The 14,162-nt window shown below is 47.8% G+C and overlaps 1 protein-coding gene across 3 annotated transcripts in view; it reads left to right on the top strand.

The window, feature by feature from the left end:
* LOC133403861 (E3 ubiquitin-protein ligase DTX4-like) overlaps positions 1-14,162 on the top strand; it is a 36,749-nt gene that overhangs the window by 13,535 nt on the left and 9,052 nt on the right. For all 3 annotated transcript variants that reach the window (XM_061679223.1, XM_061679225.1, XM_061679224.1), the window contains exons 3-4: positions 5,191-5,405; positions 5,519-6,402. In XM_061679223.1, coding sequence (XP_061535207.1) covers positions 5,191-5,405; positions 5,519-6,402 — 1,099 coding nt within the window. The remainder of the gene's footprint in view (positions 1-5,190; positions 5,406-5,518; positions 6,403-14,162) is intronic.

The raw sequence follows: 14,162 nt of genomic DNA, 5'->3' as shown, positions 1-14,162 counted from the left end.
TCCCACACCAAGGGACCCAGGGTGGTCCACTGGCCCCACCGAGGCGCCCTGACAACCGGCCAGTGCCACCCCCCCCAGCCACCACCCACCACTCCACGCTTACCGCCACCCCTAGGAGAGCCAGACGCCCCCCCAACCTGCAGGGCCCATCAGGCAGGACAACCACCGACGAAGAGGGCCGCCCCACCCAGCCCTGCAGCACCGGCTATCTGCGTATATATGTAATTGAGCTATCTGCGTATATATATAATTTATTTTTTTCGTTCCGCTGATATTTTTTTTTCGAGCGCAATATACACAATGATGAGATTTAGCCAGTGATTGATGTTAATAGCTTGGTTGTTTTTCCAGTTTAATAGAATTGTTTTCTTAGAGGTAGTTAACGCGACGAGTAATGATTATGAATATTTATTATGGACGTCAATTATGGTTAAGTTGCCAAGTATGCACAATCTTGGGGAAAGTGGAATCCTGAAATTCAAAATATAAGGGAGTTTTTGTATAACCGAAGACCAAAAGCATTGAATTGGTGTGCATGAAATGACCAAGATGGCGGCTACCCGTGTGGACGCCTCGGTTACGTGCTCTCTAGTATTGTCTATGTTTTTGTGTTTTTCGTTCGTCTTTGGAGACATGCTGCGACTCACTTGCACAAGGGAAGACTTGGTAAACATCAGGGAGTCTTCCCCGGACTTTCTTTCACTGACTTTCGCAAATCCGTTCACTCAGTCCCCCCCCCCGAGTTACTCACCGGGGCAGCAACTGCGGTCTATGGCGCATGGAGGTGAAGGCGACGCCACAGAGGGAAGCGAGCCAGCATCCAAGTTAAGCTCTGCAAGAGAGGATACAGATTGGTGTTCCTTGCGAATCTACACTCCCTACCCAACAAAACGGACGAGCTTCATCATCTAATAAAAACCAGTAAAGACTTCGGACGTTCCGCCGCCCTGTGCTTTACGGAGACTCTGCTTTGTGAGGCTGTCCCTGACGGTGCCGTAATGCTTCCCAGCTTCCATCTTTACCGGGCAGACCGCTTCATGGAGTTATCGGGGAAAACATAAGGCGGCGGGATATGCTTCTGTATCAATGCAGCACACACTGCTGCCCACATTTAGAGTTCCTGTTTTTGAACTGTACGCAGTCTACTCACCGTGTGAATTTGCATCTTTCATTCTCAACTGTGTTTACATTCCACCTCAAGCTAACACGAACGTCGCACTGCTAACGCTCGCTGAACAAGTAAACGAAATTGGGAAAAAGCACCCAGACTCACCCCTCATTATTCTCGGCGACTTTAACAAAGCTAAACTCAACCACGAACACCCTAAATACAAGCAGCACATCGACTGTCCTCCCCGGGAAAATAACGTTTTAGACCACTGCTACACTACGCTAAATAACGCATACCGTGCCATACCTCGTGCAGCACTGGGCTCGTCTGATCACTGCTTAATTCACTTAATACCAACATACAGGAAATAACTTAAATGTTTCGCACATTCAATAACAACAAGCTGTGGTTCACTGCCAAAGTTAAGCAATTTCGCCAGGCTAAAGAGGACGCATATCAAAGTGGGGACAGGGCCCTTTATAATCCCACTAGAAACCAGCTGACTAAAGAAATTAACATTGCAAAGAGAAACTATGCAGTATAGTTACAAATAGTTTAGCGCTAATGACTCTAAATCAGTCTGTAATGCATTACAATCGCTAACCAATTACAAGCAACTATCCCCCCAAGCTGAGAACAATAGTAGACAAGCCGACGACTTGAACACCTTCTACTGCAGATTTGAAAAGGACACTTTCACAGCCGCACCACCAACCACAATCACACCTCTGACCATCCACAAACAGGATGTGTGAGACATCTTCAAACAACAGCAGATTAACAAAGCGGCAGGCCCAAACCTTGTGTCCCCATCCTGCCTCAAGGTCTGCGCGGACCAGCTCACTCCAGTCTTCACACAGATCTTCAATAGATCTCTGGAACTGTGCGAAGTCCCATCGTTTCAAACGTTCCACCATCATCCCAGTCCCCAAGAAACCTGCAATCTCGGGTCTGAATGACTACAGGCCTGTCGCCTTGACATCTGTGGTCATGAAGTCCCCTGCTGCACCCCCTGCAGTTTGTCTACTGAGCAAACAGGTCCGCAGATGATGCAGTCAACATGGGACTGCACTTCGTCCTAGAACACCTCAACGGCGCGGGGACCTACGCGAGGATGCTATTCGTGAACTTTAGCTCTGCGTTCAACACCATCATCCCCGAACTCCTCTCCTCCAAGCTTCTCCACCTCAGCGTCTCACCTGCCATCTGCCAGTGGATTTACAGCTTCCTGATGGGCAGGACACAGCAGGTGAGGGTGGGGGACACCACCTCATCTATGCACCACCAGCACCAGGGCGCCCCAAGTTTGTGTTCTCTCTCCGCTGCTCTTTTCGCTCTACACAAACAACTGCACCTCAACGCACCCGGCTGTCAAACTCCTGAAGTTTGCAGATGACACCACTGTCATCGGTCTCATCAAAGTCAGTGACGAGTCTGCGTATCGACGGGAAGTGGAGCGGCTGAAGCTGTGATGCGGCTGACACAACCTGGAGCTGAACACGCTCAAGACTGAAGAGATGATTGTGGACTTCAGGAGGCATCCTTCGCCACAGCTGCCCCTCACTCTGTCCAACTGCCTTGTGTCAATCGTCGAGACCTTCAAGCTCCTGGGAATTACAGTTTCTCAGGACCTGAAGTGGGCGATCAACATCAACTCCATCCTCATAAAGGCTCAGCAGAGGATGTACTTCCTGTGGCTTCTAAGTAAGCACGGCCTGCCACAGGAGCTGTTGAGGCAGTTCTACACAGGGGTCATCAAATCTGTCCTGTGTTCTTCCATCACAGTCTGGTTTGGTGCTGCTACAAAAAAGGACAAACTCCGACTGCAACAGACAATCAAAACTGCTGAAAAGATTTGTCGGTACCCACCACCCTTGAGGACTTGAATGCTGCCAGAACTAAGACAAGAGCATGCAAAATCCTCTTGGACCCTCCACATCCTGGTCACCAGGTCTTTCAGCTCCTTCCCTCAGGTAGGCGCTACCGAACAATGCAAACTAAAACTAGCAGACATTCCAACAGCTTCTTCCCTCTTGCCATAAACTGTTGAACAGTTAACTTACAATTCCATTGCAACATGCTGGCAATTTTGTGACTTGAGTTCGTTGTCACATTTCTGTGGGGCCAATTATACATTACTCGTGCAGTCACTGTAGTAGTCTCGCCACGCTGCACTATTTGCATATCTGTTGTTGACCAATACTGGCCACTCATGCCTGAGTAGCATCTGCACCATTTGCACAATCGACTGAGTAGTATCTGCAACATTTGCACAATCGACATTGTCCCAGACTATCGCACTACTAGTCACTTTAAACTGCATAGATTTCTTGAAGTCTCTGCGCCCTTTGCACAATGGTCATTGCACCGGACTATTGCTCTATTAGTCATTCAAACTGCCCTCATTGCTAGAGAACTCTGCAACTTTTTGCACAATTGTCAAAAAAATGTTTTTTAAATTACCGGTATTACCAGATTACTCGCAACCTTTTATTGCTCAGTGACTGCTTTTCTCAATGTCTTTGTCTCAAAAGTATTCTCTGTCAATTGACTGTTGTCGTACTAGAGCGGCTCCAACTACCGGAGACAAATTCATTGTGTTTTTGACATACTTGGCAAAATAAAGATGATTCTGATTCCCATGTAGCATGAAAGTGGGTGTCTGGGGTATTTTTGGTGCATTGTTAGATGGAGAGAAGCCCATTTTATGCATAGTGTACTGAGTAAAATGTGTTCTATGGAGCACTTTATATTGTATAAGGGGGTGGTATTGTTACATATCTGTATACAGTAGTTATGGTCAGCGGACATGGAAAGGTCTACTTCCCATTTAGTGATTGGTAAGTGCATTGATTTAGTGCATGAAATTAATTTATAAACTTTTGAGAGATTTCTTTTATTTTGCGGGAGAAGCTTCACTATTTGCTTGACAAACTCCACCAGTTCGAGGTTGCTCTGTAGTATTGGTATTTTTTTTTATTGTTGCTTTTAATTTATTGTATTGAAGAAAGTTTCCGCCTGTTATTTGGAGTTTATAGGAGTGCGGGAGTCTCAAAATAATATTTAATCTTCAAAAAGGGAAAACTAAACAAAGTCCCACAACAGATACCAATCAAATCAAAGTAACAAAGAAACACTCGAATATCTAAAACTGGAAACAAACTATGACCTGTGAGTAAGACGTGGAATAGAAAGGGAGAATGACACCTGACAATAACATACCACAATGATAAAGACAACTGACGACTATGACATGGCAGAGACATGTGACAACGACAATGAACTGACAAGAACTGAAAGAAACCAGGGAACTAAATACAAACAGATAGACGAGACAACGAGGAACACCTGGACAAGACATGAGTCGCTGGAGAGAGCTGATTGGTCGACACAAAGCAGACGAGAACAGGTGGACACAACAACTTAATGAGCACACGACAAACATGGAACACAGGAAAACATGGAACAAAACTAAACACAACCCAAACCAAAACACAGACCATGACACTGGGAACTGATTGAGATCCTGTAGATTCTAAACTTTGCCACCAAGCCGTTACGGTGGATGCGATTTTTGGGTTCTTGAAACATTTATGGCGTTTAGGGTGTCCCTGAACCAGTGTAAAAATTAAATTGTCTTCATTTCAGAATTTAATATACTGCACTAAATAAAATAAATATGCTATAAAATATGCACATAAAACTAAAATATTAAAACAATTATTTAAAAAACCAAAACAAAAGAAGCACTAATTAATTTGAGAATTCCCTGCTCTGCTTTCAATCCGGTTGGTAAATGCCAATTTGTATACGTCAATGACAACAATAAAACTTCCGCAAAGGATACATTTGTGGTTCCTTGATTATAGCTACTCTGTGGAGGCGCCTTGAAGCTCACTCCACGTACCACAGTGTGCATCTTAGACAATTCAGACTGTGACCTGCTTCTCTGTGTGGTGTGCAACAAAAATATATGCAGCAGAGTTTACACAAACATAAAAAAATATTCACTTGTACTCAGCATATGTTGAGACTAACACAAATACTCATGTTAACTTTTCCTTCTCTCTTGATCTCAGGAACTATCCGTCCAGTGAGGAGGAGTTTTTATGACCCAGCTTCAGCCCTAGGACAAGGCTGGCAGTGGGAGTGGGAAAATGATGCAGGTTCATGGACACCCTATGACATCGAGGTGGCTATCGCCATCGAGAATGCTCATATCTGCCAGCAACCCTCCCTTGACTTGACACCCCTCGGCTTCTGCTACCTAATTGATTTTCCGAACATGACACAGGTGTGATTGAAGTTTTTGTTCTTGGGATTTTATTTAGTATGGGAAGATTTAAAACAATAAAAATAAATTGACAGAATGTTTCGTGTCTCGTGCTTTTTTCCCCTGTCCTGTAGGTGAATAGACAGAGCCAGAGGTGTCGAAGGATTCAGCGACGTTCTGACATGGCCTATCCGCTAGTGTCTGGACCTCTTCCATTGCCAAAAGTAGGAGGTGGAGGTGTAGGAGGAGGATTGACAGGTGCCCTGCTCGGTGTTGGAATATCAGGGGCCAGCAGGGGAACTGGGGGCTCTGTTTACTCGAACGGGGGCATAATGACGACAGGACTGGGCCAGCCTTGCTCCTGCCAGCAATGCATGCTTGTCTTTAGTGTGAAAACAAACACAGGAGTAGCAGGAACAGGGATACAAACTCTAGGTAAACGCTCACTAACAATACAGCGGCTTAGGACCTCAGCACCCACCGGCTCAAAACCTTTGAATCCACCTCAATCAGCCACACTGCAGAGAGGGCAGCTCCTGAAGTCCAACTGCAACACCTATCAGACACTGCCACATGGCCTCGCCATCTCTAAAAACACTGCATCGCCAAGAAGGAATGCCCAGCTCTTTGCTCAATCACTAGCTGCCCTCACCACAGGGACCTCCACTCTTGGTATCTCCTCATCTTCCAGGCCGCCTCCTCCGTCACTCCCGCCACCTCAGCCACCATCATTCAACATGATTGTGAATCCTCCGTCCATTCCAGCCAAACATTCCTCATCTTCAGCCAACAAATCAGTGCCAACTGCCACATTAATTACCCCGGCTAACACTGTGACCACACCCCCATCCCCTGTGCCATCTCCGTCGCCAGCAGTAATGAAGCCACAACGTGCACCATTGTCTGCATCCAAAGTGTGCCATGCGCCACTACCACAGAGATCAAGCTTAGCTGGACTGAGTAGACCAGCATTGCAGAGAATTGCCATGGCCCAGTCAAGAGCACTTATAGCATCAGGGTGAGTGAAGAAAGCATGCACATTTCAACTCAATAACCTTTATGTAATGATTTCATTTACCTGAAACGTTTGTAGCATCCAAATAACAAGAGTCATATGCATGCACATCTCTGGACTTGTAGTCTCAAATTATCACATGCTTTCATAAACCTCAGTTACCACCATCAATAGGAATTAACAGTGTTTAAAGGCACATTATGTAATAATTACACAACTGGGGTGTGTCACTCACGTCTGTAGGCTCTTCCAACTGCACACTCGCAATCTGTAATCGTTCCTAAAATGTTGGGTCAAATCCTGCAATGGGTCAGTGGAAAATGGGACAAACACTCTTCAAAAATGACATCGGGGAAAAATAGTACTCCTCCAACTCTGCATAGAAGTGTTTGTTGTTGTTGTTTTTTTTCTTACTCCCCCCCACTCATTTTTATAGCCGTTCTTAAAAATAGAGAAGACAAAATGTATTGAAGGCTAAAACTCGCTCGATCAGTAGCGTTTTGCCACATTGCGTTGAATGCGCATGCGCAGTGACCCATGCGTCAGAGAAGGTCAGATGTCTGACTGGCTGCTGTGTACATCAATCAAGTGATGTGAGGATGGATGATCGGGTGACTAAAAGAAGAAAAATAATCATCGTTTACATCTACTTTTTAAAAAATTCCTTGAGATCGACCCTTATGAAAATCGGTTGAGGATTGATCAAGTTACGACTTAATGTCAGTGTCCAAACTGTCCATGCATCGCCTTCTATGGGCATGTCGACCTCCCTAAAATGGCCGCCAGGTAGGCACGTTGGTTAGCCGGGCGGCTACAGTGCGATGGGGTATCTACTGCTCATATCTATGGAGCAGATGGACTAGCACAGCGTGGTTACGTCTTCAATCCGAGGGACGAAGGCGGAAGCAGCGCAGACATATTTGATTTAAGGAGCACGAAATAAATGGCGACAATGCGGTAGTTTTCAAGCCGCGGTTAAACACATTAGAAGAATATAGCGACGACGTCAGAGAAGACATGCGAAAAAAGAAGACAAAATACCGACAGTCTGGAAGCATTTCAGACTAATCAGAAAGGTGAACACCGGTGATGCAACGTCTCTCAAGCAAGACATAGAATACGGTGGAAGAGCCAAGATGAACGTCATGTAAATCAGTGAGTTTAATGTTGGCTACGTTGGGAAATTCAATCTGACGCTCTCAATGCGCTTTGAAAGTGCAGTGTTCAGAGAGTCAGCGCGTGCCCCATTTTCTGTGAATTGACGAACAAGCTTGTTGGCCATTGGCAGAGATACAGTGGGTACGGAAAGTATTCAAACCCCCTTAAATTTTTCGCTCTTTGTTATATTGCAGCCATTTGCTGAAATCATTTAAGTTAAGTTTTTCCTCATTAATGTACACATAACACATATTGACATAGAAAAACAGAATTGTTGAAGTTTTTGCAGATTTATTAAAAAAGAAAAACTGAAATAATGGAGCCCGGCCGGGCACAGCCCGAAAGGGTAACGTGGGTCCCCCTTTCCATGGGCTCACCTCCTGTGGGAGGGGCCATAGGGGTCGGGTGCAATGCGAGCTGGGCGGTAGCCGAAGGCGGGGACCTTGGCGATCCGATCCCCGGCGACAGAAGCTGACTCTAGGGACGTGGGATGTCACCTCTCTGGCAGGGAAGGAGCCCGAGCTGCTGTGTGAGGTCGAGAAGTTCCGACTAGATATAGTCGGACTCGCCTCCACACACTGCTTGGGCTCTGGTACCAGTCCTCTCGAGAGGGGTTGGACTCTCTTCCACTCTGGAGTTGCCCACGGTGAGAGGCGCCAAGCAGGTGTGGGTATACTTATTGCTCCCCGGCTCGGCGCCTGTACGTTGGGGTTCACCCCGATGGACGAGAGGGTAACCTCCCTCCACCTTCGGGTGGGGGGACGGGTCCTGACTGTTGTTTGTGCCTATGCACCAAACACCACTTCAGAGTACCCACCCTTTTTGGAGTCCTTGGAGGGGGTGCTGGAGAGCGCTCCCGCTGGGGTTCTGCTGGGGGACTTCAATGCTCACGTGGCCAATGACAGTGAGACCTGGAAAGGTGTGATTGGGAGGAACGGCCCCCCCGATCAGAACCAGAGCGGTGTTCTGTTATTGGACTTCTGTGCTCGTCACAGATTGTCCATAACGAACACCATGTTCAAGCATAAGGGTGTCCACACGTGCACTTGGCACCAGGACACCCTAGGTCGCAGTTCGATGATCGACTTTGTGGTCGTGTCATCAGACTTGCGGCCGCATGTCTTGGACACTCGGGTAAAGAGAGGGGCGGAGCTGTCAACTGATCACCACCTGGTGGTGAGTTGGCTCCGATGGTGGGGGAAGATGCCGGTCCGACGTGGCAGGCCCAAACGTATTGTGAGGGTCTGCTGGGAACGTCTGGCGGAATCCCCTGTCAGAAGGAGTTTCAACTCCCACCTCCGACAGAACTTTGCTCATGTTCCGGGGGAGGCAGCGGACATCGAGTTCGAGTGGACCATGTACCGCGCCTCCATTGCTGAGGCGGCTGACCGGAGTTTTGGCCGTAAGCTGGTCGGTGCCTGTCGTGGCAGCAATCCCCGAACCCGTTGGTGGACACCAATGCTGAGGGATGCCGTCAAGCTGAAGAAGGAGTCCTATCTGGCCTTTTTGGCCTGTGAGACTCCTGACGCAGCTGATGGGTACCGGCTGGCCAAGCGGAATGCAGCTTTGGTGGTCGCTGAAGCAAAAACTCGGGAATGGGAGGAGTTCGGTGAGGCCATGGAGAAAGACTTCCGGACGGCTTCGAGGAAATTCTGGTCCACCATCCGACGTCTCAGTAGGGGAAAGCAGTGCACCATCAACACTGTGTATAGTGGGGATGGGGCGCTGCTGACCTCGACTCGGGACGTTGTGAGTCGGTGGGGAGAATACTTCGAAGACCTCCTCAATTCCACCCACACGCCTTCCCATGAGGGAGCAGAGTGTGGGTTCTCTGAGGCGGGCTCTCCGATCTCTGGGGTTGAGGTCACCAAGGTGGTTAAAAAGCTCCTCGGTGGCAGGGCCTCGGGGGTGGATGAGATTCGCCCGGAGTTCCTCAAGGCTCTGAATGTTGTAGGGTTGTCCTGGTTGACACGCCTCTGCAACATCGCGTGGACATCGGGGACAGTGCCTCTGGTTTGGCAGACTGGGGTGGTGGTCCCCCTTTTTAAGAAGGGGGACCGGAGGGTGTGTTCCAACTACAGGGGGATCACACTCCTCAGCCTCCCTGGTAAGGTCTATTCAGGGGTGGTGGAGAGGAGGGTCCGTCGGGAAGTTGAATCCCGGATTCAGGAGGAGCAGTGTGGTTTTCGTCCTGGCCGTGGAACAGTGAACCAGCTCTACACCCTTGGCAGGGTCCTCGAGGGTGCATGGGAGTTCGCCCAACCAGTCTACCTGTGTTTTGTGGACTTGGAGAAGGCGTTCGACGGTGTCCCTCGGGTCGTCCTGTGGGGGGTGCTTCGGCAGTATGGGGTACCGAACCCCCATGATACGGGCTGTTCGGTCCCTGTACGACCGGAGTCAGAGTTTGGTCCGCAGGGGTTGTCACAGCGCGTCATCCTTTTCCATGCAAGCCTATCTCCTGCATCCTGTATCCTCCTCTCTGCCATCATGTCTTCCCTCACGACATCCATCAACCTTCTCTTTGGTCTTCCTCTAGCTCTCTTGCCTGGCAGCTCCATCCTCATCATCCTTCTACCAATATACTCACTGTTTCTCCTCTGGACGTGTCCAAACCATCCAAGACTGCTCTCTATAACTTTGTCTCCAAAACATCGAACCTTGGCTGTCCCTCTGATGAGCTTATTTCTAATTTTATCCAACCTGGTCACTCCGAGAGCGAACCTCAACATCTTCATTTCTGCCACCTCCAACTCTGCTTCCTGTTGTCTCTTCAGTGCCACTGTCTCTAATCCGTACATCATGGCTGGCCTCACCACTGTTTTATAAACTTTGCCCTTCATCCTAGCAGAGACTCTTCTGTCACATAACACACGTGACACCTTCCTCCACCCGTTCCAACCTGCTTGTACCTGTTTCTTCACTTCCTTACCACACTCACCATTGCTCTGGACGGTTGACCCCAAGTATTTAAAGTCCTCCACCCTTACTATCTCTTCTCCCTGTAGCCTCACTCTTCCCCCACCACCCCTCTCATTCATGCACATATATACTGTCTTACTTCGGCTAATCTTCATTCCTCTGCTTTCCGGTGCATGCCTCCATCTTTCTAACTGTTCCTCCAGCTGCTCCCTGCTTTCACTGCAGATCACAATGTCATCTGCAAACATCATGGTCCACGGGGATTCCAGTCCAACCTCATCTGTCAGCCTATCCATCACCACTGCAAAAAGGAAGGGGCTCAGGGCTGATCCCTGATGCAGTCCCACCTCCACCTTAAATTCATCTGTCACACCTACAGCACACCTCACCCCTGTTCTGCTGCCCTCGTGCACGTCCTGTATTATTCTAACATACTTCTGTGCCACTCCAGACGTCCGCATACTGTACCACAGTTCCTCTCTGGGAACTCTGTCATAGGCTTTCACTTGATCTACAAACACACAATGTAGCTCGTTCTGACCTTCTCTGTACTTTTCCATCAACCTCCTCAAGGCAAATAATGCATCTGTGGTACTCTTTCTAGGCATGAAACCATACTGTTGCTCGCAAATACTCACTTCTGTCCTGAGTCTAGCCTTCACTATAACTTCATTGTGTGGCTCATCAACTTTATTCCTCTATAGTTCCCACAGCTGTGCACATCACCTTTGTTCTTAAAAATGGGCACCAGCACACTTTTCCTCCATTACTCAGGCATCTTCTCGCGCACTAGAATTCTATTGAACAAGCTGGTCAAAAACTCCACAGCCACCTCTCCTAGATGCTTCCATACCTCCACAGGAACGTCATCGGGACCAACTGCCTTTCCATTTTTCTTTAATGCCTTTCTAACTTACTAATCATTGCCACTTCCTGGTCCACCACACTTGCCTCTTCTACTCTCCGTTCTCTCTCATTTTCCTCATTCATCAACTCCTCGAAGTCTTCTTTCCATCCATCTAGCACACTGCTGGCACCAGTCAACAAATTTACATCTCTATCCTTAATCACTCTAACCTGCTGCACATCCTTCCCATCTCTATCTCTCTGTCTGGCCAGCCTGTATAGATCCTTTTCTCCTTCTTTTGTGTCCAACCTGCCATACATGTCATCATATGCCTCTTGTTTGGCATTTGCCACCTCTACCTTTGCCCTGTGTGCCTCTACCTCTACCTTTGCCCTGCCCAATGTATTCCTTTCGCCTCTCCTCGGTCCTCTCAGTGTCCCACTTCTTCTTAGCTAACCTTTTTCCTTGTATGATTTCCTGTACTGTGAGGTTCCACGACCAAGTCTCCTTCTCTCCTTTCCTGCCAGAAGAGACACCATGTACTCTCCTGCCTGCCTCTCTGATCACCTTGGCTGCAGTGGTCCAGTGTTCTGGAAGCTCCTCCCGTCCACCGAGAGCCTGTCTCACCTCTTCCCGAAAAGCTGCACAACACTCGTCCTGTCTCAGCTTCCACCACATGGTTCTCTTCTCTGCCTTTGTCTTCCTAATCTTCCTCCCCACCACCAGAGTCATCGTACACACCACCATCCTATGCTGTCTAGCCACACTCTTCCCTACCACTACCTTACAGTCGGTAACCTCCTTCAGATTACATCGTCTGCACAAAATGTAATCCACCTCCGTGCCTCTACCTCCGCTCTTGTAGGTCACCCTATGTTCCTGCCTCTTCTGGAAAAAAATGTTTACTACAGCCATTTGCATCTTTGTTTCAAAGTCTACCATCATCTGTCCCTCCAAGTTCCTTTCCTGGATGCCGTACTTACCCATCACTTCTTCATCACCCCTATTACCTTCACCAACATGTCCATTACAATCTGCACCAATTACGACTCTCTCTCTGTCTAGGATGCTCAGAACTACTCCGTCTAGCTCCTTCTCGAATTTCTCTTTCACATCTCGGTCACATCCTACCTGTGGGGCATAGCCACTCATCACATTACACATAACACCCTAAATTTCAAGTTTCAGCCTCATCACTCGATCTGATACTCTTTTCACCTCCAAGACATTCTTAGCCAACTCCTCTTTTAAAATAACCCCGACTCCATTTCTCTTCCCATCTACACCATGGTAAAATAATTTAAACCCTGCCCCTAAACTTCTAGCCTTACTGCCTTTCCACCTGGTCTCCTGGACACACAATATATCAACCTTTCTCCTAATCATCATGTCAACCAACTCCCGAGATTTTCCTGTCATAGTCCAAACATTCAAAGTCCCCACATTCAGTTCTAGGCTCTGTGCTTTCCTCTTCTCTTTCTGCCGAAGAACCCGCTTCCCACCTCTTCTTCTTTGACTTCGACCCACAGTAGCTGACTTTCCAACGGCGCCCTGCAGGTTGACGGCACCGGTGGCGGACGTTGTTAACCCGGGCCACGACCAATCCGGTATGGAATTCTTTGGATGAACGCTCATATTTGGTGGCAAAGTTTTAAGCCGGATGCTCTTCCTGACACAACCCTCTGCATTTATCCGGGCTTGGGACCGGCCTAAAGTTTGCACTGGCTTGTGCCCCCATAGGGCTGCATTTGACACAGTGATCTCTCAAACAATTTAATATAATTTAGCAAATCTTAACAACTGAACCGTTTCAGAGCTTTTGTTTGTTCGAAACTTTTGTTTTGTTTCATAATGCCCTTTCTCCGACTTTAACTCAATTTCCACGCTTAGTCTCTTTCTCTCTCCCCTGCTATGTTTCTCCTCGTCTCTGTCTGGGCTGTGCGCAGTCAATGATTACTGCCTGAGATGCTGATTTGATTGGCTGAATGGGGTGGCTGAACTCGCATGTGATTGGTTGGTACGGTTAGTCACATCTGTAAATGCTGCGCTGCTTAAAATAGAACTGCCCTGTATGTCTTGAATCATAAATCTTTGTTTCTTTTTTGGTTATGTTGTGGGTACGTATGGGAGGGCTTCTGGGTCCGAACCCGTAGCCCGATCGCCTTCATCACCAACATTGTAACATTGTAAGCTACAATGACAATGCGTTGTGATGCAGAGGGCAGACTGTCTGTAGTTTATTTGCTCCCATGGAGGCCATGATGAGTGACCTATGCTGCGTTGACACCCGACGCCAAGCAATGGTCGCCTCCAGGTCTCGGCATCTCGTCTCTGTTTCTCTGTGTGAATGATGATAAAAACAGTTTCAAACACGAAGCTAACTGAGCCAAATGTGTGCACCATGCACAAAGGTCAACCCCAGTCATCGTGTTTGTTGAATACAGACTATTATGAGGAACTAAAGTCCACTTTATTTTGTTAAATAACGGGTTTTGTGTTGGTAATCACTTTTAACCCGAAAACAACATCAGATGGTTTTCAAATGTAATTTTTTTTGTGTAGTCCTCCTGCCCTTGAGACTTTTCTCTTGCTTCTTCTACCCTGTGGTTGCTCTCCCTCCTCCTGTCCCTTCACTTCCCAGCAGTCTGGGCCCCTCAGAGCCTCATTGTTGGTCTCCACAGTAACCTTTGTTGGATTACACAAGCCTGGGACACATTTGCAGCACAATGCTGAGTCTCTGCTACTTTTCGCCTCTTCCATCCCCCTCCCTCTGCTTTGTCCCATTAATTATTTTTTTACATTGAGTTTTCTTATGTTGCCATCCACTGCTATAGTTTTT

This window comes from Phycodurus eques, chromosome 6 (genome assembly GCF_024500275.1).
Source record: "Phycodurus eques isolate BA_2022a chromosome 6, UOR_Pequ_1.1, whole genome shotgun sequence".
NCBI lineage: Eukaryota > Metazoa > Chordata > Actinopteri > Syngnathiformes > Syngnathidae > Phycodurus > Phycodurus eques.
This window is presented reverse-complemented; position numbering and strand designations above follow the sequence as displayed.